Source organism: Triturus cristatus, chromosome 2_1 (assembly GCF_964204655.1).
Source record: "Triturus cristatus chromosome 2_1, aTriCri1.1, whole genome shotgun sequence".
NCBI lineage: Eukaryota > Metazoa > Chordata > Amphibia > Caudata > Salamandridae > Triturus > Triturus cristatus.
Genome location: NC_140581.1, coordinates 897,294,482 through 897,321,010, shown reverse-complemented (window position 1 = coordinate 897,321,010; position 26,529 = coordinate 897,294,482). Strand labels below are relative to the sequence as shown.

At 46.5% G+C, this 26,529-nt stretch overlaps 1 protein-coding gene across 4 annotated transcripts in view; it reads left to right on the top strand.

Annotated features, from left to right (window-relative positions):
- The window catches only part of NAA35 (N-alpha-acetyltransferase 35, NatC auxiliary subunit), a 478,604-nt gene that overhangs the window by 344,228 nt on the left and 107,847 nt on the right, over positions 1-26,529 (top strand). For all 4 annotated transcript variants that reach the window (XM_085633095.1, XM_085633094.1, XM_085633092.1 and 1 more), the window contains exon 19: positions 11,734-11,801. In XM_085633095.1, coding sequence (XP_085489221.1) covers positions 11,734-11,801 — 68 coding nt within the window. The remainder of the gene's footprint in view (positions 1-11,733; positions 11,802-26,529) is intronic.

The window sequence follows — 26,529 nt, the reverse complement described above, 5'->3', positions numbered from 1 at the left end:
CCACCTGTGAAGTCCAAGATCTACCGGATGTCAGACAAGGTGAAGGCCAGCATTCATAGTGAAGTCACTAAGATGCTGGAGCTAGGAGTGATTGAACCTTCTAGCAGCCCCTGGTCTAGTCCGGTGGTGTTAGTACCGAAAGCTGCACCACCGGGTGCCCAACCAGAACTGAGGTTCTGTGTGGACTACCGGGGACTGAATTCAGTGACAAAGACTGATGCACATCCGATCCCTAGGGCGGATGAATTGATTGACCGGCTGGGAGCTGCCCAATATCTAAGTACCTTTGACCTTACTTCAGGGTACTGGCAGATCTCGTTGACTGATGGAGCAAGGGAAAGGTCAGCCTTCTCCACGCCCAATGGCCACTACCAGTTCTGTGTGATGCCCTTTGGGCTCAAGAACGCACCTGCCACGTTTCAGCGCCTGGTAAACCAGATCCTCACCGGAATGGAGAGTTTCTCTGCTGCTTATCTGGATGACATAGCCGTCTTCAGTAACAGCTGGGAGGATCACTTGCGTCACCTGCACGCTGTTCTCCAGGCCCTGAGACAAGCTGGATTGACGATCAAGGCCAGCAAGTGCCAGATCGGGCAGGGGTCGGTAGTGTACCTTGGACACTTGGTGGGTAGGGGAACGGTGCAACCCCTCCAGGCGAAGATCGAGGCCATCATGGCCTGGGAACCCCCCAAGACACAGACTGAGGTCCGAGCATTTTTGGGCCTCACGGGATACTATCGCCGCTTCGTGAAGGGGTACGGTACCATCGTAGCCCCTCTCACGGAGCTCACGTCCAAGAAACAACCTCGACGGGTAGTCTGGACGGAGGCTTGTCAGCAAGCCTTTGAGAGATTGAAGAAAGCCATGTGCGAGGCCCCGGTCTTAAGGGCCCCAGACTTTTCCAAGGAGTTCATTGTCCAGACAGATGCATCAGAACATGGCATTGGGGCAGTGTTATCGCAACTCAACGAAGAGGGTCTGGATCAACCCGTGGTCTTCCTATCCCGGAGACTACTTCCCAGGGAACGGAAGTGGAGTGCAATAGAGCGTGAAGCCTTTGCAGTGGTATGGGCTCTGAAGAAGTTGCGGCCATACCTGTTTGGATCGCACTTCCTAGTTCAGACCGACCACAGACCCCTTCGTTGGCTGATGCAAATGAAGGGGGAGAATCCCAAGTTGTTGAGGTGGTCTATTTCCCTACAGGGGATGGACTTTCAGGTGGAACATCGGCCTGGAGTGGACCACGCCAATGCAGACGGTCTCTCAAGGTACTTCCGCCTTAGTGATGAGAACTCCCAAGGGGTTGGGTAGCTCTCCCCACTTTCAGCTGGGGGGGACGCGTGTTAGACCTGTCAGCCCTTTGGGTGGTCCCTCCTCATCATTATTTATTTTGTCCCACTTTTGCCTCAAACCCTGTTTGAATTTTTCCTTTTTGGGAACCACCAGACTTTTTCGTGTTGCTACGGATTCAGGGAGCCATTTTAGCTACCCCTGAAACTTCTGTCTGAGGGCCTGGAGCACAAAATGGTGGCCACCTGTGACATCACCAGCATCCACTGGAACCTACCAGCACCTTCCAGAACATTCCAGGAGATTCCAGAACTCTGTGACAGTTGGAGACCGTTTAGAATGTTGGGAGGATAAGAGAGGCAGTTGGCAGTTGGAGCTGGCAGTTGGCACCTGACTGGTGAAGAGAGAGGAGCACAACAGTGAAGGAGGAAGGAGTGAAGCAGCAGGGGTGGAAACTTGTGCCTGGAGTGGGGTCCATAAACCCACCCTTGATACTTGTCCCTACTGATGGATCCCAGCCTATAGCCCTGTGTGGGAAGAAGACAGAAGAAAACCATCCTAAGGACCTGGACAGCAGGAACAGGCCTTAGAACCAAGAAAACAGCAAGATTCTGACCTGAGAACTGGTTTCCCTGGAGTCCGGCGTCGAGTAGCCTGAAGACCTGGAGCCCGAGGTGGAGAAGCGGCGCTGACTGAAGTAGCAGACGTCGTACCCGGAGCCGCCTGAGGTCGTGAGAGGGCGCCGACGGGGGTCGAGAGGAATACCAGAGGTCGAGGAGGAAGTGAACCGAGGTCGAGCGAGCGGCGTCATCGGAGGAGTGAAGTCCGCCCTCCGGAGTCGTCGGAGACCGAGGTAGAGGAGCACCGGAGGTCGGGAGTGAGGATCGCACTCCGGAGTCGCCCGGAACCTGTGAGGAGGAGCACCGGAGGTCGGGGGTGAGGATCGCACCCCGGAGTCGCCGGAAGTCGACATCGAGGCCAGGCCGGCCGACGTCATCGGAGCCGAGAGCGCCATCGGACCGGAGCCGCCCGAAGTCGACATCGTGAAGAGACTGCCTGACGCCGTCGAATCGGAGGTAGAGATCGAACCGAGGCCACCGACATCGGACCGGAACCGCCTGCCGGCGTCGTCAAAGAACTGACATTGTGCCGAGGCCGCCGAGACCGAACCGGAACCGCCTCACGGCGTCGACACGACTCCAGCGGCGTCGGAACATCAGAAAAAGGGCAGTAAGTGGAGTAGAGGGCGCCTAAGGCCCTGTGGAGACCTGAGAGACTGCTCTAAGGGGCTAGGGAGGTGCTGAAACCCATCTGACTGTGCCTGGGGTGAACTGGGACTAACCTAGAGAGGTTGTGTGGAGAAGGAAAGCCAGGGCATTGGTATTTCCCCCCTTTGATCTACCTCAGTTTAGGCCTCAGCCTTGTCCCAGCCAGGGAGTAGCCTCCCCCCCTCAAGCCTTCCACAACCCTACAAGCTGTGCCTGGGCCAAATCAGCCCTTAAGAAGTGAAGTGTCATCTGATTATATGAGGGGTGCTGTATACTTGTAATTATTTATTGGGGATACTGTATTTATTGAATTCTTATCTATTTATTGCTGCACTATATTTATAGGTCCACAGGACTTGTTGGTGTACAATATTTATTGGTACAGTATTTATTGCCTCAAAGTATTTAATTGTCTGTATATATTGCACTTGTATTTATGCCCTGTTATTTATGATCACCCCTATTTATTTCATCAAACAGCCAATATTTATTTGACCTGCACTAATTGAAACTTGTATATTGTGATTGACCTATTTATTTTTCCAATCAGCAACTAAGAGAAAAAGATAAAGAAAGAATATTTTCATAATTTTTACGGTGTAGAGTCGTTTTTGGAACGGATGCACGCATGGTTATTGTATGGGTATATTGTATGCTTAGCACTGCGCCTGTTTCCTGACCACTCGAGCCAAGCTACCCCATTGTGTTGGGAAGGTCCACCACCACCCTGCGGAGTGGGAGTGGGGCTGTTTCCAACACATAGCATCTACTATCTCAGATGAGGCATTGAAGAACTTTTCACCGGGCAGCACTGCTGCACCGGATCCCAGGGTTAGTGTTTCTCTTTTGGTGATTTATAGTTGGTTACTGGGATAAGTATTGTGCTGTGAAGGTAACCATTTTGTGCATTTACTTCAATTTCTATGCGATATATTAAATGAATACGAGTTTCTTTAGTAGCATATTAGGTACTGCTAAGTTGTATGGATATGCCTTTTAAGGTGAAGGTTGCTATTTTGAAATGAGGTGCGGGAAATTAGCAGAAGTATGATGATTGTGATTAAGGTAAACATGCATGTGCTAGAGTAGGCTGTGCGTCGAGAAAAGAGGCAATCAGAGAATGTAATGTAATGAGGGGTTCGTTTGAAAGAAGGTGAAGCAACAACTGCAAGTTTAAAGTCGAGGTCAATTTTTATGGGAATACAGAGGAGGCTTTTTGTGATAGAATGCAGTCTGAGGGTACAAACCAATAAAAGGAAACCTCATTCTTTACACTTGAGATAGTGCTGTGTTTTATACTTTTAAGAAGTGCTAGGATAAGGCAAACAGTCTTACCTGGAAGGCTTCCCCTAGACTGCAGCTTTAGCAGGAGCACCTGATCAGCTCAATGATTGTCAGTGTAAAGTAGTGGCTGGACACATAGATAGGTGAAATATCGAGAGTTTGGGTTTCTCTGAAAGACAGCAGTAACCTTATGATCATAGCAGTGTGAGAGAGCATAATCCGTAAATAATGCAAATAATCGAAAAATGAGTTTGCAAATGCTGGAGCAGATGCTTTCTGTGGTTCACCTTTACAATTTGGTTCACAGTATCAATTACGAAAGATTAGTGGAATCAATTTTAAATACCTTTGGTTGTGACATGGCACAAGATGGGGGTGAGGCAGTGTAAGTGTATTTCTTCCATCTGTGTGGCTGCAGGTTGGCGACCCAGGCAGTGAAGTGAGGATACTTTTAGCAGTTCCATGAAACTTGTTAGAAAGGGGCAGCTCTTCCTGAGCACTGCTATTTGGTAGATGGTAGGGGTGAAATGTGGGACTAAAGTTTATTCAAGGTTAGGAAGTTTCTAGGCCAGGCCTGTCCCTGTTGCTGCTTCAGAAAGGTTCATGACAGCCAAGAACAAAGATGTTACACTTGATGTTGTCCATATCGTGGGTACTCTTGCTTAGAGCAGCCTCCTGTGATACCTGGTGTTACAAACATCACTTTACCTAAAGACAGGGTGCCTGAGAGGGAAACTTGAAAAAGAACCTGTAGCATTAGAGTGTGGATGCACTCTTTGGTGCCATTTGCAGTTCTGTACTATATGCATCAGGTTTTGAGTTACTCAAAACTTTGAGCAGTCTGTACCAAGCTAAATGGATGCAATGCACCCCCTCTTTACTCCAATATTTATTTCAAATGACTAGGTTTTTCTGCTGTGCCGGGGAGCAGGCTATCACCACTGGTTTGGCTGAACTGCAGCCCTGGAAATGCCAGTCCTGCTCATTGACAGCACCTCACCTTGACTCCCTCCATCTGCCCTTCACGCGCCTGTTATTACTCACCAGGGCTGACATTGTCCACACAGGCTCATCAATGGCAGCTGGTCAATAACAGAAAGCATGCGAGCAGAGTGTGTGGGTGCTGGTAATAAAAACCACTATGTACTGTGATGCAGGTTCACGAAGAGGGGAATACTATGTCACTCTAGGCCACTGGTCTACAAAACATTTGTGTTGATCCACTCTTTAAATTTGAAAACGTCTGAGTGTCTGAAATTGATGCAACCACTAAATCTTTCTCAGTCAGTGTGCAAAATGTAAACTGTTGAGAGGATTCAAATCTGTCCTCATTGACAGGGGGATCTTTATCAAGAAAAGTTTGAAAAATCCAGTATTCGAAGTTAAGAAATACATTTTGCAATGTTCACATTTTTAAAATGTTTTGTGGTGAGCATCCTATAAAAAGAAATTGTGACAATAATGATGTTCCAGGTGCCCTTCATTGTATTTCTGGCCAGTAAACTTGTTAACATTTGAAACATGATAGGGTGCAAAAAATTAGGAAAAACATTTCCTTATTTACCAAAAAGTACATTCTTTCTTGTGATGTTGCTTCTTACACTCTAAAATCGCTATTGCTTTCCAGAGAAACATATACATTTAGACAGCATTTGCCTTCTTTTTGCACCACCTGGAGATCCTTTCATGCCCATCTATGGGTTGTCTTCAAGACCACTGTATGGTTGTGGGGCCGACCCATGTCATGTGTGACATCCGTAGACCGTTCAAGCTCGAAAGCCAGCAGCTTTTGCACACCATGATGTGTTTCACTTTTTGCGCTATAAGAATAGACCTCATGTCTCACCATGTCAAGTGCTGCCAGCCAGAACACTGTAAAGGTAGCTGAAATGACAAAATAGTTTTTTCAGAACATGAAGGCAGGTCATGTCCCTAGCTCACACCTACTGAAACCTCTGCCCTTCTCTGCACTTTTCCAATCCTGAGTGCCCAGCCACCACTTTCATTCTGCCTTGAAGCTGTGTAAAAAACGGTATTGGTGTACAGACCATGAATGTCAAGCAATTTTTCTTCAGCTGCAAATGCAAGTGTCTATGGGCCCTAGTAACTTGAGAAAGAGTTGCCAGGGTAGTATACCAGTTCAATGGCATGACTTTGGCCCATTTAACCAGAGGAGCCTCTCCTCCATCCGGCGGTGGAGGTGATTGAGTTACTCAGTGATGACAACGTAATCTGTGAGTTGTTCTCCAGGCAGCCTGAATCTGGTTGTCACATATTTGTTTTAGGATTGCACATGCTGAAATAATAATTTTGCCTTGGGAAACTCATAGCTAACGAAGAAAAGAGGTGAATATAGACGATCCCGGTGGTACACCACATTGGGCTTCATGAAGGGATGAAGTTGTAGATCTAGTTTGTGTTTGCTTGTTCTGAATTTGACTGCTGCCCCTAACTATCATGGAAGAAGCAGACTTGTCCTGCTGTTGTGCAGTCTCCAAGAAACTCAGAGGGCTGCCAGTGCTTCACCAATTGCCTGAAGAAATTCACTTGGAATAGAGGCAGTACTCCCCTGCAGCCGCAGGCACCAAAGACGCAAAGTGCAATCCACAGAGTTGCCGCTTCCCAGCCAGCCCGACACAGCAGCTCCCCAGGAAGAAGACCCTGTGCTCCTGAAGGTCAGAACTGTCTCCCCACCGAGTGGGAGGAAACCAGGACCAACCCGTGCAGTAGAGGACTAATACCTGGGTACCGGACCCCTTGCAGTAGCCAAGGCTTGTTGTGCCCAGTCCGGACACCAACACCAAAGGAAGACCTACCTACACGTCGAGGGATTTCAGGGACAGTGAGACCCACTTCATGAGTGACTCAGCTGTCCTGTCAGTCCCCTTCTGCAAAACAAATACGAGAATGTGAGTCTGGGACGGTCCTCACCCGGCGCCTCAAAGCACCTATGCACCCATGCTCAAGAGCCTGAGTCCAAGGGAGTTGACGGTGTCAGCGGGGTCCCTAGACCCACAAGCGGTAAGTCCACTCTTGGGTTTGCCCAGACTGGACTTCTATTTTTCGCCTGCAGCCACTTTCTGCAGGCCCTCTCCAACCGCTAGAGACTCCTTCACCGGAATCCGACCCCAAAAGACACCACTGCACCCGAGCCCCACCAAGGATTGGTACTGACCTTGCATAGGCCTTAAAATGTCAGTGCTTATTCATTGTGTAGGTCTGTAGTGCTTACTGAAGTATTGGGTGCTTAACTAAATTGCTCATTATCAACCAAATCTTCACCAATGTACAGTTAGTTTTGCGCTACTTAGGCCTACAGGGTCCTTGCAAGGTATCAAACTAGTAGTAAACATGCTTCTCTATTGTAGATCCACGGTCCCCTACATCCTATTCACATGCCTTATGGCACTTTAAGAATTGTCTTCTCACTGGCTTAGCTCCTAATCTGATACAAGTCCTTTGCCCCCTTACTGGGCCAAGTTAATTACTCCTGCAGTAGGACCATAGACCCACAATAGAGCCATCAATGGGGCTTGACCCAGTTCCTGGGAAAGTAAGGGGTGGGGAAAAAATCTATATCTGTAATAATTTTGTCACATAGGAGGCCAGACGTCGGAAGCCAAACACAGGAGGGGTTCCCCTTTGAAGTTTTGGTGGGAAAGGATCAGGCCGCTGCATAAGCTAGGGGCGGAGCTGAGGCTCTCGCAGAAGCTTTTTCTGCAGACAACTGGAAGTGGGAGTGGGCTTTTTAGAATATCACAGAATGTTGTGCAGCAGGGTTAGAACAGGCAGGGAGTGATGTGGCTCCCTAGGTTTGTCCAGGGATGCCTACTTTTTAAACTTTCCAGCCCCTCCTTAAACACTCCTGAATAATGAAGAAAGACAAATGAGAAGACACTGGACCTTGGAGCAACAACAGCGAAAGAATGCCTACCCAGAAGGAGAAGTCCCCTGATTGCATTGCAAGGATGGACTGAGGAATTTTGACTCCAGCTGACACTCTAGACTAAGATGTTTCTCTGCAAGGCCAGAGGCGCTGGCCTTCTATGCCCTCTGGGGGAATGGACCTGCTGAGGGACTCTAGCAGGTAGACTGGTATTGCAGGTGAGTGACCTCCATCAGGAAAATCACCACTGACTCAGTTGACACACAGGTGCCCTACAAGACTGCCATAGCCACCGGGTCTGGGGAGTGCAGTAGGGAAGCTTGTTAGCTGCAGAGGGGGCTGCGCACGATATTCCCATAAACATTTGCACCTAGTGAATACTACTTCACAGAGTAGTATGCTTGTTCTTTTAAAAGTAATTACAGATGATCGATTTAGTATTTAAATATCATCCAAATGTTTTACTCTTTGTCTAAGAATGGTTACTGGCACACATAGATTTCATTCTGAAAAAGATTTTTGTGTTATTTTTGGAAACCTTTTGAGGTTAAATGAAAATTATTAATGTATTGCTTTTTTGTCCTTTCCCTAACTTTAAGCTCCTTGGTTACAAATGAGCTGTTGTTGCCAAGAATTTGCAGTGTTTCCTATTACTGTTATTAAGCCTCTAGGCATGCCAGGTAAAGGGGGTTGTTTTCTGAAAGGGTGATCTATCATCGACATGTTTGATCTGGGTCCTCCATAATCCATGCTTGTCCTTCCTAAGCCCATTTTATGAAGCACGGCCTGTAAGCTTTGCTGGTGTGATTGTCCCTATGCACAGCACTTGATACATATCCCACTGTAGAATACACATGCTTTATTGTTGGATGGCCTTCATAGATGCTGTCAGTGATGATAAAAACAGTGTGTGTAGAAAGGATTGTTAGAACTTTGAGTGTTTCACTTGTGTGCTCCAGAGGGATATTTTCCAATTATTGGGATTGATATAACTGCTAGATGCTGTTCCTTAGTTTTGTGATAAAGCAGATACTGCTGCTTGCCATTTTTTGCTGTTTGTTTTGTAATGCAAGTTACGTCCTATGCCTAGATCCTGTGTTTCTGGTACCGGCAGGCTCTGATTACAATCAAACAAATGAGAAGCGACTTAAAAAAAGAGATTCGTGCAGCGAAACACACACACAACGAACAACTTTTGACAAAAATGCTTCACGTCAGCCGACAACAAAACTCTAGTTCTGGGCCCAAACCAACGTTTTATCAAATGGAAAAAATCGACATCATAACTCCGATATAACCGAGCATGCATGGAGATCCCATATTAAGGCTACGTTTAACACTCTGAAAGCCCTTGGGACCACTGTAAAAAATGACACACTGGAGGCGAGAAGGGTCGGCGCCAGTATCTCTAGTGATATTTTTTCATTAGAGAACATCGGACGGCCGACACACCGAAACCAATCTTCCAGGCCCTAGATTCCACCACTTGCAAATTAAACTCGAACGATCATAATAACCCCCAAGGGAAACAACTAGAAGGTAAACCTCAGCGAGAACTACCCGAAATACTAGGGCTAGGTCAAACAAGTCCTGACTTACAGATCACACAAAAACAAGTACTGTACGTCATACAAAACAAAGGTCTGACGGCGCGCCGGGACCAAATGGCTTGCCCAATGCCTTATTTAAAAAAGATCCCGCATTTTGGTCGCATCACCTATCATTACTGTTTGCAAATATCTTGGAATCCCACTCAATCCCAGACTCTTGGCGAGGAAGTATATTACAGCCAATATATAAATCGGGGGCCCGCCGAATCCTTCCAATTACAGGCTAATAGCCCTCATCGACGTTGAGGCAAAAATTTACGCTGCAAATTTGCTGAAAGACCTGGAGGACTGGGTTGACAGCATCAAACTAATCCCCAATACACAAACAGGCTTTTGAGCTGGAATGGGCACTTTAACAAATTTATCTGCCGTCACGTTATTGGCCAATCAAGCCATCGCCAACTCCAAAGTTCTGTATGCATTTTTGTGGACCTCAAGGCAGCTTTCGACACGATCCCCAGACAAGCGCTGTGGGCAAAAATGAAATCTTGGGGAGTCCCGACAAACCTATTGAACGCAATCATCAACCTTTACTCTAAAACATGGGTTCAAATAAAAATGGGAGACGGCCGATCCTCAACAAACAAAATTACCACTACCAATGGCCTAAAACAGGGTTGCGTTCTAGCCCCCTGTTTATTTAACATATATACAGCTGATTTAGATAACAATTTACGCTCGACACTAGGGGACCCCCCAAAATTGGGGTACGTGAGAATAGTAAGTCTGCAATATGCCGATGACATTGTGCTGTTATCCCAAACGCCCTGCGGCCTCCAACGTTTGATAAACCAACTAGCAGCATACATAGTCTCAAATCAATTGGACATAAATCTTAAAAAAACAAAGGTCATGTGTTTTGCGATCTCACAAAAAAAGATACCACAATTCAAATGGACAATTAAAAACAATTTCCTGGACCAGGATGGAACATATAAATACTTGGCAATAACTTTGGATCGTCACCTTAATTATAAGCAACATTTAGAACAGCGGAAAACAAAAGCTAAACAGCTATTATTTGCATTTAAAACCCTGCAAAACAAACTCAGTGACTGCTCGACATCCCACCTATTAAAGGTCAAGGTGGCAAAATGTTTTGCCTCGATCGCATACGGCTCAGAACTCCTAAACACAAAGGATGCAACAAAACTGAACATCGCCCAAACTAGTCTCCTCAAAAATCTATTTAAAATTCCGTGCCATATTTCTCAAGCACAGATTAGTCTAGAATTTGGGTTAAAAAAACAGATCCCGTCAAGACAAGGAGGGCTGGTAAAATACTATTGGAGAATGCGGGCAGCAGAAGAAGAGTCTTTGGCACACTACTGCTGGCTGGAGGTTGAAAGGCAATCTAGATTGAACAACTCTGTTTATCCATCTCTAAGGCAATCAATCAAAGCTTTAAAGTTAGAGGACGCTTGGCACACAATCCTATCCTACCAGGAGTTTAAACGCACAGTCAACAAAAAGATCAATCTGACATCTCAGGAAATGGATAAAGCGTCATTGACTACAAAAACCAACGCATGGATCGTGTTGCCAACATACAAAACGTTAAAGCCTCAACCATACCTGTTTGACCATTTCGCAAATCGCATGAAGCAGCAACTGATTTTATTGAGAATGGGAGTTTATCCAACTAAAGACCTAATCCCAAAATGGAAACGGACTTGGCCCTCAATGGTCTGTCGTCTCTGTGGGCAAGGAGATGAAACGTTACTCCACTTACTTTGCATCTGTCCAGTATTATTACTCAAACGAAAAGAACTGTTGCGTCCAATATTGAAAAGAGAACAAATAAGGACTTGCAGATCTGCCGCAATAAAATGCTTAGGAGGTTCAACAACACAACTGGCATGCAAAGCAATAAAGTTTTTGAGTATAGCTGCAACTAAACTTGAAAAGAGCGATGGAGAATCTGCACCGGCAAAGCAAGTATAGTGACAATGAGTAGCCAATTATTTTGCATTCTACCTATAAAATAATGCACTTAACAGCTGGACTTAAAATCACAAGATTGAAGGCACTAATGCACCTTGTTTAAAAAAAGAAAAAAAAAGTTTTTATCATATATTTTATGAGAACTTGTCGAATAATCTGCTTCTTGTATATGAATTTTAAGTGTTTTAGTGGTTATGCCGCTCTTTTATGATTTAAATCAAATCAATAAAGTAATTTATTCTTCTGGTAACCCTTTGTCTGGTATTTAGAGCAAAGGTTTCAGTTTGTCCTTTTAAAAGTAAGAGGGGACTGACAATTCCAATGTTGTGTATTTATCTGTATGAATGTGAAATGCACCTTTCAGGTATTCCATAGATACTATTGGTGGTTTATATTTTTTATGGATCTGTTTCTCCATTTCAATTTTGACAGTTGTGTTCTGTTTTTCTAGTTCGACCACTGAACAGAGAGATTACATTGAGCCAGGCATACCAGAATATGTGTGCTGGGATGTACAAGGTAATCAATGCAAAATGCTTGATATACTTCCGAATAATACATTAACTTGTATGTGTGTCTTATTAGAGCGGTCATTCTACAGTAAAGCAACCCAAAAGAATCATGTGGGTAGTCACAGTTTTAGCATCAATGTTACAAAGCTATTCTACGTGTGCATTTGTCAGGTTTTACAGGTTGTGAATCATGGTATTTGCTATCCCCAAACTGTTTACCCTATATATTACGTGTACTCTGTGCCAATGAATGTAGGAATGGTTGTAAACTCAGTCATCATAGGTTGAACAAGAAAAAGAAAATCCTCAAGAATTTCTCAAATTCTGAAGAAAATGTTCAAAACTGGCTTTTCCCAAGTCATGAGTTGGACGAATAGTAACCATTTAAAATATAATACGGTCAAAACGAAAATTCTCCATTTCAGTTACAACAAATAGTTCGCTGCTTTGGCTTGGTGGCTGGATTATCTTTCATAGCCTCTGCCTTCCACAGAGGTAATGAAGAACCTTGGAGTGAAAATTGATAGTGATTTTTCTTTCCTTCACCAGGTCAGCACAATTTCAGCAACATGTATCTCTTACATGACATTTTTGAAGAAGTTCTTGGAGTGCCTTCCTTTCATGGCACAAAAAACTGTAGTCCATGTCCTGATAACATCGTGGCTCGGCTATTCTAATAGTCTTCACCTGGGTATACCTAAATAACTGATCAAAAAATTGCAGGCCGCATAAAACACCGCAGTCCGACTGGCCCTTCAATTGCTTTGGCGATGTTCTATCTCAAAAGGACTAAGGAAGCTCTACAGGCTGCCATAGAGAAACATATTTTGTTCAATACTTTGGCTGTAGTTTACAGGGCGTTCTATAAGACCGGCTCTACATTTCTCTCTGACCGCTTTATGCCCTATTGCCCCACAGAACTTTATGGTGAGCTGATAATAAATTGCTTCAAATTGCTAACATTAGGCAGATCCTTTTCTGTATTGGGGCAAAGGCCTGGAACCAGCTCCTTTTTTCATTAAGTCAAGGCGAAAATAATGGCATGTTTAGAAAATCCCTCAACTTCTCTTTTCTCAATGCTTATTTAAGCTGCCATTTAATGGAAAGTGAGAAGTGACTTTACTGAGTTCTAGGGTTTAAGCTCAGAGATGCCCCGTTTCTTGGGTGATTGCTGTAGGAGTGTATGGTGCACACTTATTTAAGTGAAGCACCTTGCACTAATCCAGACAACCCTGATTTTAGTGGTTCTAGACAACCATAGAAAGCTCTCCAAGTGGTAGCTGTGGAGAGCAGCCTTCAGGCTTATCCAGAAGGAGTGTTAAGCAGCTTGTTTTAACAGAGATAATCATATAGTGTAAGTTAAACGAAAAAGAACCACACAGTGTATATATAAAAATGTCTGTTTATTCAACGACACTAACTCATTGGTATATCTCCTACCCGGAGATATAAACACACAACAATACTTCAATTGTAAACAGGTCCACACAATACAGTGGTCTCCAGGGGGAGACCAACCTATATACTAAAAAAGTGGAATACGAACTGCGACTAAAGTCGGGACTTGGACCAGAAGACTTAAAGGAGCTGAGTAAACAAGTAACCACCCAAGGTAAGTACCCAGGAACCCTACGGAGGCTGTGTGCAGAGGGGAAACACGGCGGCGTACTCAATAGAAGTCAACTGGAAAGTTGCGGTTGCAGTTTGAAGAAGGACCCTTCCCAGTGGACCCTGAAGACACCCTGTGGAAGAAAGAAGATTGGAGTCACCCCACCCGTGGATAACCAGGAACTAGGATACCTACACCAGGGAAGCCGCGTGCATAGGTGCGAAGTGACGTCGGAAACCGCCGTAGACCACAATGGAGGACTTCAGGAAAGATGCCAATGGCGAAGACTATGCAAGAGTCCGGTGGGATTCTTGAAGTGAAGAACCTGCAAGCACGGGGGACAGAGTCTATGCCACTCAGAGGTGACCAGGAGGCACAGAAGAGCAATGCCTACTCATGTCGGAAGGTGCAGGAGTGATGACGGTGACTTTGTCGCTGCAGCTGTGAGAACCAGGTGATGCTGAGGATAACCAGGAGCCTTGCACGAGCTGTCCCGCATCAGAAGCTGAGAGCCAGGGGCTCAGTGTCTGGCGGGAGCACCAGTGAGCCTTGGCAGCTGCAACAGGCATGGAAAGCGAAGAAGGAGTAATGTTGGGAACTGCAAGGTCCAAGGGACTTGCCACAAGAAGGAGAGTCAGAGCAGGCCCCGAGCTAGCTGGGTAGCCCACGGGAGCAGGAGAAGACCCTCAAGAAGAGCCACAGGCCGAAGGCACAGGAGTATCTGATAGAGACTTGTAGCTGCAGATTTCTTACCTTTCAATTTCCCAGGCGTTAGGCTGGATCTGGTAACTTTTGCTGAGCAATACCCCTTGCACGCAGCGTCGGGTGGCTCCATTCGTGTCCGCGTGACGTTGTCGGCATCGGTTGACATCGCAGTGCCTATATAGGCACCACCCAGGCGCGGATGTCAGTTCTTTTCTTTCCGCGCCAGTTAAGCGTCGATCCAGGAAGAGCTACCCCTCTGCCGCTTTTTGCCTCCTTGCGTCCCGGCACTCGACACTTTCCAGTGAGACTCCACGAAGGGCCTGGTCCCGATCGAAGAAGAGGAGGTTGCGGTACCGCTCCCGGAACCCTAAGTTCTCTTCTTCCCACTCGAGGTCCTCGGGACACTCAGGGAAGAGGCATTAGAAGAAGAAGTCCAAGCGGACATCATCTTCACCTCGGCTGACGTCCATCGTCGAGAGAAGTAAGGAGCACCGACACTCCAGGCACGGTTCCGCAGAGCCGAAACCAGAGTCGACTTGATGCCACCCTCTCTTTCCGAGAGCCGGAGCGACTCCCGCTCAAATAAAGTAATTTTATGAGGCCATGCACTGCGTATTTGAGCAGAACGACCCCGCTGGTGAGCCCACTGGCCCCGCGTAGTCGGAAGGGTCCCCATCGAGTTCGAAGCTGTCAGCTCCGGTCACGGCACTGGTGGGGCCTCAAAGATCCAATCCCAGATCCGGGAAGACGCCGGTCGTGCCATCACGACCTCACCTGGTGTCGGACCCGAAGTCTATGCCTGCGGCACCGCCGGCGCCTTTCGGCAGCGGCAACCCCATCCTCATCCCTGACGACATGGAGCTGGAACAACGTCGCTCTACGCTGATTCCAACGTCGATTGAACCCAGGGGTTCTATGTTGTCACCCGAGCACTTTGTAGATGTGCTAGGCTCAGGAGAGGAATGGGAGGGGTCTGTGGACCCTCTGGAAAACCAGGATGTCTCTGTGGAGAATTTGGACTGGTATGGGGAACTTGGGGAAGCCAGTGGGCTGGACACTTCCCCAGATACTGGCATGCTTTCTCCACCAACAGTGGCTACGGAGGAGGGGGCATCCTATGGCATGGTGATAAAGAGGGCAGCTGAGGTCCTTGGACTAGAGCTACCCTCAGTGCAGGTCAGGACTAATCCCCTGACCAAGGTGCTTCAACCAGGGGCTTCCACTTCTGAACCCCTTTTGCCATTTAATGAGGCACTTACGGATGTCCTTCTAGGCACATGGTCCAAGCCTAGCACAGGGGCACCAGTGAATAGAACGATTGCACGCCGCCCTCGCCCGGCTCCGGGTGACCCAAAGTTTCTCAGCCAACACCCCACCCCAGAAAGCTTGGTGGTGCAGGCCTCTACATCCCAGGGCGAGTTTCTTTCCGCCCCTCCGGATAGAGAATCCAAGAGGCTGGTCTCATTTGGGAAGAAATTGTTTACTTCCTCCAGCCTAGCATTGCGGTCGGTGAATACTGCATGCTTATTGGGCCTTTTCTCCCATTCCCTTTGAGAGACAGTTGCGCAAGTGCTGCCACAGGTCCCGGAGGAGGCCTGGGCTGTACTCTCCCAAGCAGTCAAGGATGGGAGAGATGCAGCAAGGCCTAGATACGACAAATTCACTGGGCAGAAAGATTTCAACAATGGTTGCCTTCAGGTGCCACGTCTGGCTTAGAACAACTGGCTTCTCTGGCGATGTCCAATCTAATCTGATAGACATGCCCTTTGATGGAACCCGTGTTTTTGGCGGAAAAGGCAGACTCTGCACTGGTCAGGTTCAAGAAATCTAACTATGGCCAGATCCTTGGGCCTCTCCTCATAGCCAGCCCCTTACCTGGCAACGGAAGAGGTTTCCAGCCGCATCAGCGATATCCCAGCCACCATCATGCACAGACCGTGAGAGGACGTAGATGCGGACGCAGTGCATTAGGATCAAGGAATGGAGGCCAGAAGACGTCTGCCATACTGCCCTCTGCAGCTGCAGCCTCCAAGCACTCCTAGGCTGATTCTGCAGGACCACACTACTCCAGGCGGTGGGAGAATTTGTCGTCATCTCCCCCACTGGAAATCCTTAGCATCGGACAAGGGGGTCTTGCAGATCGTCCAGGAGGGCTATTTTTTGCCTTTCCTCCTCTCATTCTGCCAAATCGGGAACGGCTGATGGAGGATCATTTAAGGTTGCTCCAAGAGGAAGTTACAGCTCTCTTGGCCAAGGGAGCTATAGAACGGGTTCCAGTTTCAGAAGTAGACAGTGGCTGTTATTCCCGCTACTTTCTGATTCCGAAGAAGAACAAAGGATTGCAGCCCATTTTGAATCATGCAACCGTCATTCTCTTCCTCAAGAAGGAAAAGTTTAAGATGCTCACTATGGCTCAGGTCTTGTCTGCCCTCGACCAAGAAGACTGGATGGTAGCGTTGGACCTGCAGGACACATATTTTCACATCCCCATCCTGCCGGGCCACAGGCATTACCTGCGGTTCAAGTTAGGTCGCGAGCCCTTTCAGTTTACCGTGTTCCCCTTCAGCCTTACCAGTGGCCATCTGGTGTTCACTAAGGTGAGGGCAGTGGTCTCAGCTCATCTGCGCAGGTTAGGGGTGTCAATCTTCATCTACCTCGACGATTGGCTGTTGAAGGCGTCCTCGCCCCAGGCAGTCATCTCCCACCTTCAGTCTACAGTGAACCTCCTTTATTCACTGGGGTTCTCTATGAACGTGCTGAAGTCACACCTGACTCCTTTTTTGATGCCCCCTTTCATTGGAGCTGTTCTTGACACGGTGCAGTTTCGGGCCAATCCTCCCGAGCAGCGAGTCCAGGGTATTCGGGTTATGATTCCGATGTTTCCGACTCTCCTGGATTTTGGTGAGACTGACTCTGAGGCTGTTGGACATCTTGGCCTCCTGGATCTTGTTGGTAAAGCATGCCAGGTGGCGTATGCGGGCTCTGCAGTGGAACCTGAAGTTCCAATGGGCACAGCATCGAGGAAATCTCACAGACATGGTCCAGATCTCGGACGGAACTGCGAGAGATCTGCACTGGTCGTTGACGCACCGCGATTGGGTCAGTGGTAGACCCCTCTCCCTTCCCCAACCGGATTTCAGTTGTGACAGATGCGTCACTTCTGGGATGGGGTGGCCATCTGAGAGAGGTGGAGCTCAGGGGACACTGGTGTTCGGCGAAGACGGGGCTCCACATACATTTGTTGGAGCTCCGAGCGATTCGACTGGCATTAAAAGCATTTCTTCCCTCTGTCAAGGGGAAGTTAGTGCAGGTGTTCACAGATAACACCACTGCTATGTGGTACTGCAACAAGCAGGGCGGTGTGGGGTCGTGGGCCCTTTGTCAGGAGGCACTGCGTCTCTTGACATGGCTGGAACAGCAGGGAATAACACTGGTGGTTACCCGTCGATGCCTAGCGAATCACGAATGGTATCTCCAGTCGGAGGTGGCACAAGGTCTCTTTCAGCAGTGGGGAGAACCTAGGTTAGATTTATTCGCCTCCGAAGAAAATGCGTAGTGCCAGCAGTACTGCGCACTGGAGTTTCCAAGGTGGCTATCGCTCTGCAACGCCTTTCGTCACGAGTGGAGCTCAGGCCTGCTGTACACCTTTCTGCCCATACCACTCCTGCCCAGGGTTCTGAAGAAGATCAGGAGCCACCGGGCCCAAGTCATCCTTGTGGCTCCAGACTGGGCAAGGAGAGTCTGGTATCCAGAGTGTCTGTGAATGAGCATCAATCCTCCGATCAGGCTGCTTCTTTGGGAGGATCTACTGTTGAAGCAGCAGGGGAGGGTTCTCCACCCGAACCTGTCAACTCTGCGCCTCCATGTGTGGTAATTGAGCGGCAACAGTTGATCGCTTTTGACCTTCCTCCCGAAGTCTGTAACATTATTCTTGCGGCTATGCAGCCCTCCATTAAGACGGTATATGCCTGCCGTTGACATAAGTTTGTATTATACTGTACAGAAAGGTCTATTGATCCTCTTTCTGCCTCTCTTTCTACTGTCCTTTTGTTCATTCTGACCCTTGTCCAACAGGGCTCTTCTTTGGTAACTCTCAAGGGTTAACTTTCTGCTCTGTCTGCTTTTTTGCAGCTGCCAGACCAACCCACTCTCTTCAAATCTCCCAATGAACATAGATTTCTGATAGGGCTGGTTCACCTTTTTCCACCTACGCCCTTTGTTATGACACAGTGGGACCTTAATTTGGCTTCACCTATTTGATGTGCTCTCCCTTTGAGTCTTTACACAATTGTCCCCTCCGGCTGTTGACCATCAAAACATCTTTTTTGGTGGTAATTACATCAGCTCGGAGGGTGAGTGAGCTGCAGGCGTTATCTTGCTTGCCTCCTTATGTTATGTCTTTCCAGACAAAAAGTGGTGCTTCTCACCCAAGCATCCTTTTTACCAAAGGTTGTGACCCCTTTCCATCTGGGTCAGTCCATCACGTTGCCCACCTTCTTTACTCCCCCGCATCCTTCTAAGGAAGAGGAGCGTCTCCACTGGCTGGACCCAAAAAGAGCGTTGTCGTTCTACCTTGACCGCACAAAAGAGTTGCTGGTGGACGGCCAACTCTTTGTGGGGTATCTGGGAGCAAAGAAGAGAAGCGCACTGCAGAAAAAGACCATCTATCGCTGGGTCGTTCTCTGCATTAAGATCTGCTATGCCGTGGCAAAAATGCAGCCCCCTAGGGATTAAGGGCCCATTCCTCCAGGGGAAAGGCTGCGACTACGGCCTTGGCTCGGGGTGTCCCAATACAAGACATCTGTCCGGCAACAATGTGGGCATCATTGCACACTTTTGCAAAGTACTACTGCCTGGATGGTCAGGTCCGCAGAGACTGGCGTTTTGCCCGCTCGGTCCTACAGGATTTCCTAGTTTAAGATATTGGTCTGCACCTACCACCAGGATGGTATGACTTGTTTATCTAATTCAGAGGTAAGGAATCTGCAGCTAGAAGTCTCTATCAGATGAACAAGTTACTCACCTTTGGTAACGCATTATCTGGTAGAGACTCTATCTAGCTGCAGATTCCTTTCAGCCCCACCCATGCCTCCCCGCGTTGCGGACAAATATTGTAGGGCTAGGGTTACTTCCCTTTTCATGGCCCTAGTTTTGCACACGACTACGTTAGTTACTTCGTGGCTCCGCGCTTCTGGCGCGGCAAAAAAAACTAAAAGTACTGTTGTCCGTGCACCTGGGTGGTGCCTCTATAGGCACCCCAACGTCATAACCGAGGCTGCCGACGACGTCACTCGGAGCCGAATGGACCCACCTGACGCTGCGCGCAAGGGATATTGCTCAGCAAAAGTTTTCGGATCCAGCCTGACGCCTGAGAAATTCAAATGTAAGGAATCTGCAGCTAGTTAGATTTTCTACCAGATAATGCGTTACCGAAGGTAACTAACTTGTTCGACAAGAGGACCTCGAGCAGCTCACCAATGGTGGAGGCCCACCATGCACAGGATATGGTGAGGACGCTGATCTTGGCAGGAAAAGATGCTGGAGGCTAGAGCTTTTTGTACCCCGAAGATCTCTGGACTGCATAGCCAACAAGCCTTGCCAACAGTAAGTCGACGCAGTGCACAGGGTTTCGGTCCCATTCGTTCCGACAAGGGATACTGGCCTTAAACTTTGCTGAGAGGACAGGTCAGGCCTCGAGGGATTTGCAGAACTACCGCCTGTGTTGCTGAGCCTTTCGAAGTCAGTGAGATGTCGGGAGCAGCAGACCGGTCAGCTGCATTGCGGTGCCTGCAGAGACAGGGGAGTGACTCCTTCACTCCAAAGGAGATTACTCTGGGTGTCCTTAATGTCCACAGGTCTGTTGAAGATCCTGGAAGAAGCACAGACACAGACGACGAATAAGACTTGCAGAACAGCAAGACCAAGAGCAGAAGTAGTCCTCCGTGAAGCAGTCTCGGTTCCAGGCAAAGTCCATGTGTCCAGAGAGTCCTAGAGTTACGTTGTTTCAGGCTTGAGTCTTGTCACACGACAAATCTGAGGACCCACACACAGGTAAGCCCTTAAATACCCTAGGAACAGGGTTAGGGTGACTAAGGGGTCCCTCCCAGAGGCGAAGCTGGACAGAGGGGTGGATACTCCCATGTCCTTTGTCCAGTTTCGCACCAGAGCGGGAGCCAGGGACTGAAACCGAAGTATGCAAGGAGAGCACCAAATGTGCCCTTCAAAGCAGTCTGGGGGTCCTGTCTGGGAGGTGGTCACAACTCCCTGTGACAGGAAACCTATATATAAATATTTTTTTTAAGAGTAATTTATATAGCACGAACTAGACCCGAAGATATTAGAGCGCTTTACATAGCACCAATTTTGTTACACAAGGACACGTTCATTTTTTGTTAGGCACGGGGAGATTAAGTGATTTGCCCAGAATCACAGGATGTTGAGCATCGTTGCTGAGACCCGAACTCAGTTCCCCAGCTTCAACGTCAACCACTCTAGCCGTAAGGCTACATCCTCTCCCCAATTGTTCTACCATCCCCTTTTCGAGCTCATCTCAGCAGCAGGAGGGCAGAATAGTGTCTGGGGTGGCAGCAGCACTGGCTTTCTGGCAGACCCTGGAAGCCAGTACATGGGATCATACTTCTTGCACTGGAATCTGTGTTGGGGTGTGATTCCAATATGTTTGCTACCAAACATGACCTGGTTTGGTGCAGCCACTATATAGTTAGACATCTTGTAATGACTGATGTGTACTATATCTTTTAAAATGGCTAACCACACTAACAAAGCCTGGAGAATTTGCTCCGGGTTTGTAGGGGTGTCCTGCTCATGCATGGGTACCCTCACACTTCTAACCAAGCCCCCTGCCTTCAGGGCTGAAAGACCTGCCAGAGGTGTGACTTAGAGGTTTTAAGTGTAGTGACCTCAGATATAAGGAAACTTATAACTGCTGTGAGAGGTGCTAGCACCAACTCACACGGGCTGCAATTGCAGGACTATAGTCACAGTTTGAGTGTTCTCTCATGAGTGGCACAATAAATGCTACAGCGCATGGGAGACCCCTGGTGTACCTATGTCCTGGGTACCTCAGTACCATATACTAGGGATGTATAGGGGTACACCAGTAGCCAATTGTGAAGGTACATAGGTACTTAGCATAATCAAATTTAAGGGAGAAGCATAGTGACCTGGGTCCTGATTAGCAGGATCCCAGTCAGACTAGTCAAAAACACACTGACACCAGGCAAAAAGTGGGCTTAATGATGCTAGAAGGATCCTACCTTCCAACAATTACTTTTCTTTACAAATGTCTCATTTCATTTTATGTAAAATAGCGAACACACATATGGCATTTAAAGTGAAGATGACACACCATCATTTATTTCTGAACAAAAATCAAAGTAGGCATGGCTGAGTAACAGTTGGAGGCATTTAACAACATGGAGCTATAAAACCATATTTTTCAATTGGGTTTACACATTGAAGTTAATTGCAGAGTGCTTGGTATTATCTTTGGAACTGAGAAAACATTATTTGTTGTGTCTTTGAGGATAGTATATTGCTAATGTAGTCTAAACTGTTGGTATGACATTTACCTTCCACATGTGTTCAAAGGAATATGCTCCATCAAGGAGGTCTGCGGCACCAAAAGTTGTGCAGGTAACTGTAGTAATTAGTGAAGTGCGGAACATAGGAAAAAGAGAAAAAAGGATTTTGATTGTGCTCTGTAAAAAAGTGTATGACGGTATTGCTTATACTGCGTAAATAAAGCTCAGTGTTTCAGATCAACAAATAGACAGATCTTGAATAGATCAGTCTTTTAAACCACTGGCGCAGAGGAAAATATCCCTATTAGGGGGTGGGTGAGGCAGAACACTACTCCCAACATTCAGCCAAAAAAGACCTTGCTAGGACAAAATGTACTGTAACCCCATACAGTACAAAACTCATGTGTTGAAGTGGCTTATGGACTCTTCTGCAGACTACAATCAGGTAAGTGGGTCATGCAAAATACTATAAATGCGTGCAGCCCACCAGCCATGGTATGTAGGTTGGCTAATTTGGGTCTTGTCTGCGTGTGAAAGAATTGCCATGGATCAGTGGTTATTGCAACTTATCCAGATAAGTCACACCCCGGAGTTCATGGAGAAATGTGCTATTTCTATAGTGCAAACCTAGCGGACAGCAATGGAAACCTTGCCAAAAGCAGCCAAAGATGAGCATAAAATCAATGAGTGATAGAAGAGGTAGCTGGTTTTGTTGTCTATTAATCCATTGTGTTCCATAAAGAAGCGCGTCTTTAACCCTTTCCTAAAATGGAGCAGCGTTGAGGTGGTCCTTATGGATATAGAGACTATATTCCAGATCTTGGCTGCATAGATGGAAAAAGCCTGTTACCTTGTTTTTTCTCTTTTATGTTTTATATTCTAAGGGAGCCTTGGCTGCAGGTGCACTGAGAACCACCAGAGATGCTGAGCTTATCTGCAGGATAGGTAGTGGTGCCTAAAACCAAAATGCAGCTAGTTTTCAAAATGGTGCACATCGGCAAGGGGAACCAGCGGAGTTCCAGCAGTTTGTGGGACACATGATCATATTTTTTCAGGTCCTGGATGTGCTATTGTGGTGTCTGGGAGGCCATGGAGCAAGATGTTATGACCATCCAGATGTGAGATACGAGAGCTTGAACCGCAGTACTGAAGTCTCTTTCTGGAAGATACTGTTCCACTTTCTTTAGAAGAGAGAGCTGATACAAAGCTGTCATTATTGTTTGGAAATGTAGTTCCTAGAGTGTGAAGTTGGTGTCTGGGGTTCATTAAAGTGAGTGGAATTCAATGAAAGTTGGGGTTGTACCTCTTAAGGTTCATCCCATTAAGCCAGGTTTGTACTGCTTCTTATTTGTTGTTCTTGGAAAATAATGGCAATTCTGTCTTAGTTGGGTTAAGTTTCAGGTAGGCCCTGGACAGATGGATTTTAATGGGGCTATCTGTGAGTAGTCCCACAAAGTGACTCTATGTAGAGGTTGAAGATGCCAAGTGACAATATATAACCTGAGGACTCCCCAGGTGGTAGGGATCCTTTGGGAGCCGGAACTGCCCATATGAACAAACAGGTGTCAGTTGGAAAAGTTGTAGGAAGACCAGTGAAGGAGATTGCTGGTGAAATCTTTTCGACACTCCATGGTGAATATGAGGGTGGGATGGTCCACAGTCTTGAAGGCACCTGGGAGTTCCAGCAATATCAGTAGGCAAGACCCATTTTTATCTGTGACCAGGCGGGCATCATCTATGATGCGTAAGGTAGCGGTTTCTGTGATGCAGCATGATATGAGGTCAGACTGATAGTCGAGTAAAGATGGTTAGCGTTATTGTGATCTTGGAGGTGTTCTGACTGGGAAGGTGGTACTCTGAGTTACACAGAGTGGAAAATGGCAGCGAGCAGCTCTGTGGAGTTGAGTGTTACTTACATGTCTAGGGTTTTATTCCAGATTCGTCCTCAAGAAAAAAGAAACCAGAGGTCAAGACCTAAATAAATTCCTGAAAAAACAATTCTTCCGAAGGGTTACTATCCAGGAAGTCATCGACCTACTGGAAGAGAAAGAAATAATGACAGTAAATCTTCAGGACACATATTTCTATACACGCTTCCAGCCCAAACACCAACAATACTTTAAACTGATAATGTTCAATGGTCACTGAAAATTGAAAGTCCTTTTATTTGCCCTCTAACCAGTTGCCAAAATGTTCACCAAATACTTAGTACCAGTAACAGCCCGCCTCAAGAAGCTGGGGCACCAGGCTTTGCCTACCCAAACGACTTAAAATAAACATAACAAACGTAAAGATCTACTAACAATTGATCGTCAGTGTTCTGATGTCTAGGTCACACCTTGAACAATCATCGCTACAGCTCTCCAGCTTCCGTGAATACAATATTTGTACACTGTAGCACAGGCTGAGCAGCCGCTATATTTCATCAAAAGGTTGTCTATGTAGGAAATCTGCAAGGTGGCTACACAGTCTTCACTAAACATTACTGTCCAGATGGTGATGCAATATTTATGGCCTTGTGTGTTTCTTTTGTGTTAAAAGTGTGCCCTGTATCCAAATGATTAATCATTACTGTGGAAGTGTTTCAGTGATCTGGAACCTGCTGTCCATTAAAAGAAAATGTTATGTAACAGCAGTAGCAATGATTCTGATGGATTTTGCAGTCCCTCTGTCAATTCGCTTTTGCCTCCCCAAATCCTTACTTTGACCTTGGATCTTCTGTTGCAGAAAATATGCTGAAGATAGAAGAGCTTGTGAGGTAGTGCCATTTATGCTCTAGAAGGTCATTTCTTTAAATGACATCTCGAAGTTCAGGTGCACAGTCCTGGGAGATAGGTGCTGTCCGTCACACCATAATAATCTGAAAAGAGTTTCTGATTTCCTAGCTTTTATGGCATGGCTCTTTGAAAAGCAGATGAGGTAACTTTATTCTGATGGATATTTCTAACCGCTGATTCCTCACCTTTAGAGTATCCCAAGCACCTAGCTGGATTGAGAAAAAATCCATCCTCTTCTATGTTTAGGGACATTTGTTTTGTGCTCTCCGATTGCCTTAGAGTGGATGAGGATACATATCTCACATGACTTAGTAATATGACCGCGGCCAAGACCCACTTTGTGTGGATCTATAACAGATATTGACTTCCTGCAGTCTTGGCACGGTTTGAACCCACTGTCAATGAGGGAGACTTCTTCCCTAGGACACTGTGTAAAGGTTTTTTTTGAGTTGTTGAACTACCAAAAAAAAGTCCGTAGCGAAGTGCAGGATCTGTGTCGAAGGAAGCTGAAAGAAAGGAACTGACAAGTGCACATCGCAACACCTGTCTGTCCACAGGAGTAATTACTATGAGAATTTTCCAGATCCACTCAGGTGCCTGGGATATTCTAAAGGTGAGGAATCTGCAGTTAGAGAGAGTATCTACCAGAAAACCTGTTACCAAAGGTAAGTAACTTGTTCTTCTCTAGCTTTTTGAAAAGGAAGATTAAGTGATGCAGAATAGGGATAATGATATTTAATGCCATTCTGGATGGAAGAAATTAACTGCCCTTAATGACTTCAACGAAACATTGTGAAAATCTGTCTGAAGAACAACACTGGGTTGAGTTGAATATTCTCTGACTCTGCCTTGGAAAGAATGAATTTCTTCTCTGTTGGAGGCACCATCAACTCAAATTCAATACAAATAGAATGAATGAACTTTAATCTGCCAAACATCTCCCATTGTTTCAAATGAAGGAAAGTCCATTGGCCTCTGAATCAATCACTGCCTATCAACGTCCTCTCAGATCAACCAGAGAAACACTACTGTCACTGCAAAATCTAAAAGCCTTCCTGGTGACAGCTGAATTGCAGAGAGTGATCTATGATTCAGTAATATCCAACAATTGTGTGGCAGTACCACCCTTATTAGTGCTTACAGGACCACACTCTTACATTCCTTTGACATCCAACATTTACCTGCCAGATTAGTGTCAGGCGCCAGAAAATTCGATCACCTCTCCCTGGTACCATACCATAAGAACTGCTTTGGCTCCACCATGAGGCAGAATGAAGACTACACTGACATATATAGCGTTCAAAGCCATCTACTCATCACAGCCCATCTATGTATGATCCTTCCTGAAAATATCATGAGAGAATTGACACATAGGGAGCAAAGATATACTCAGACTTAAGTTGAAAAAGAAAGAAAGGAACTAATGAAACCATCTCCCAGTTCGTTTCAAGAGCAGCCTCCTTATGGGTAACTCCCTCCCAGCTGAAATGTGATGTCAAAAAGACCTTCTTAACATTTACAGAAAACTAAAATCTTTCAATTTAAACACCAGTTGAATGGTAACTACATAGGCTCTTATAACTTCCTCAATACCTGCCACTACTATCCCACACCTCCCCGTCCACAGACTGTCTCCTCTCCCCTGCCAATTCATCCCTCTTTGTAACCTCCACCTTGCTATACTAATTCAACTGGCCTCACTGATGACCAACCTCCTCTGCAGTGAATAAAGATACCATGCTGCTATTTTCTTTGCTTTTTTAACAGTGTGTTCTGATAGCTGTACCCCTTCAATCTATTTAGATGTAACTGAGGTCGCCATCTCCAAAGTTTGCTTCTATGTAAAGTACACTAGTACCTCTGTCGGAGAGTGGGTCTTTGGAAGGATGTAACATAACAAATGCGATAATTCTCAGCTTGATTTGATAATTCAAGAACTTGAGCCTTTGAAAGATGCATGCTGGGGATTCCATTGGTTAAGTGGTTTCTTCTTGTTAAGTTAAAATTAAACCATATTTGTAATATGTCTTTACAGTGGTAGAACAGAAAAAACATGTTGCCTGTATATTAGCAAAATCATAATGCATTACCTTCTATCGT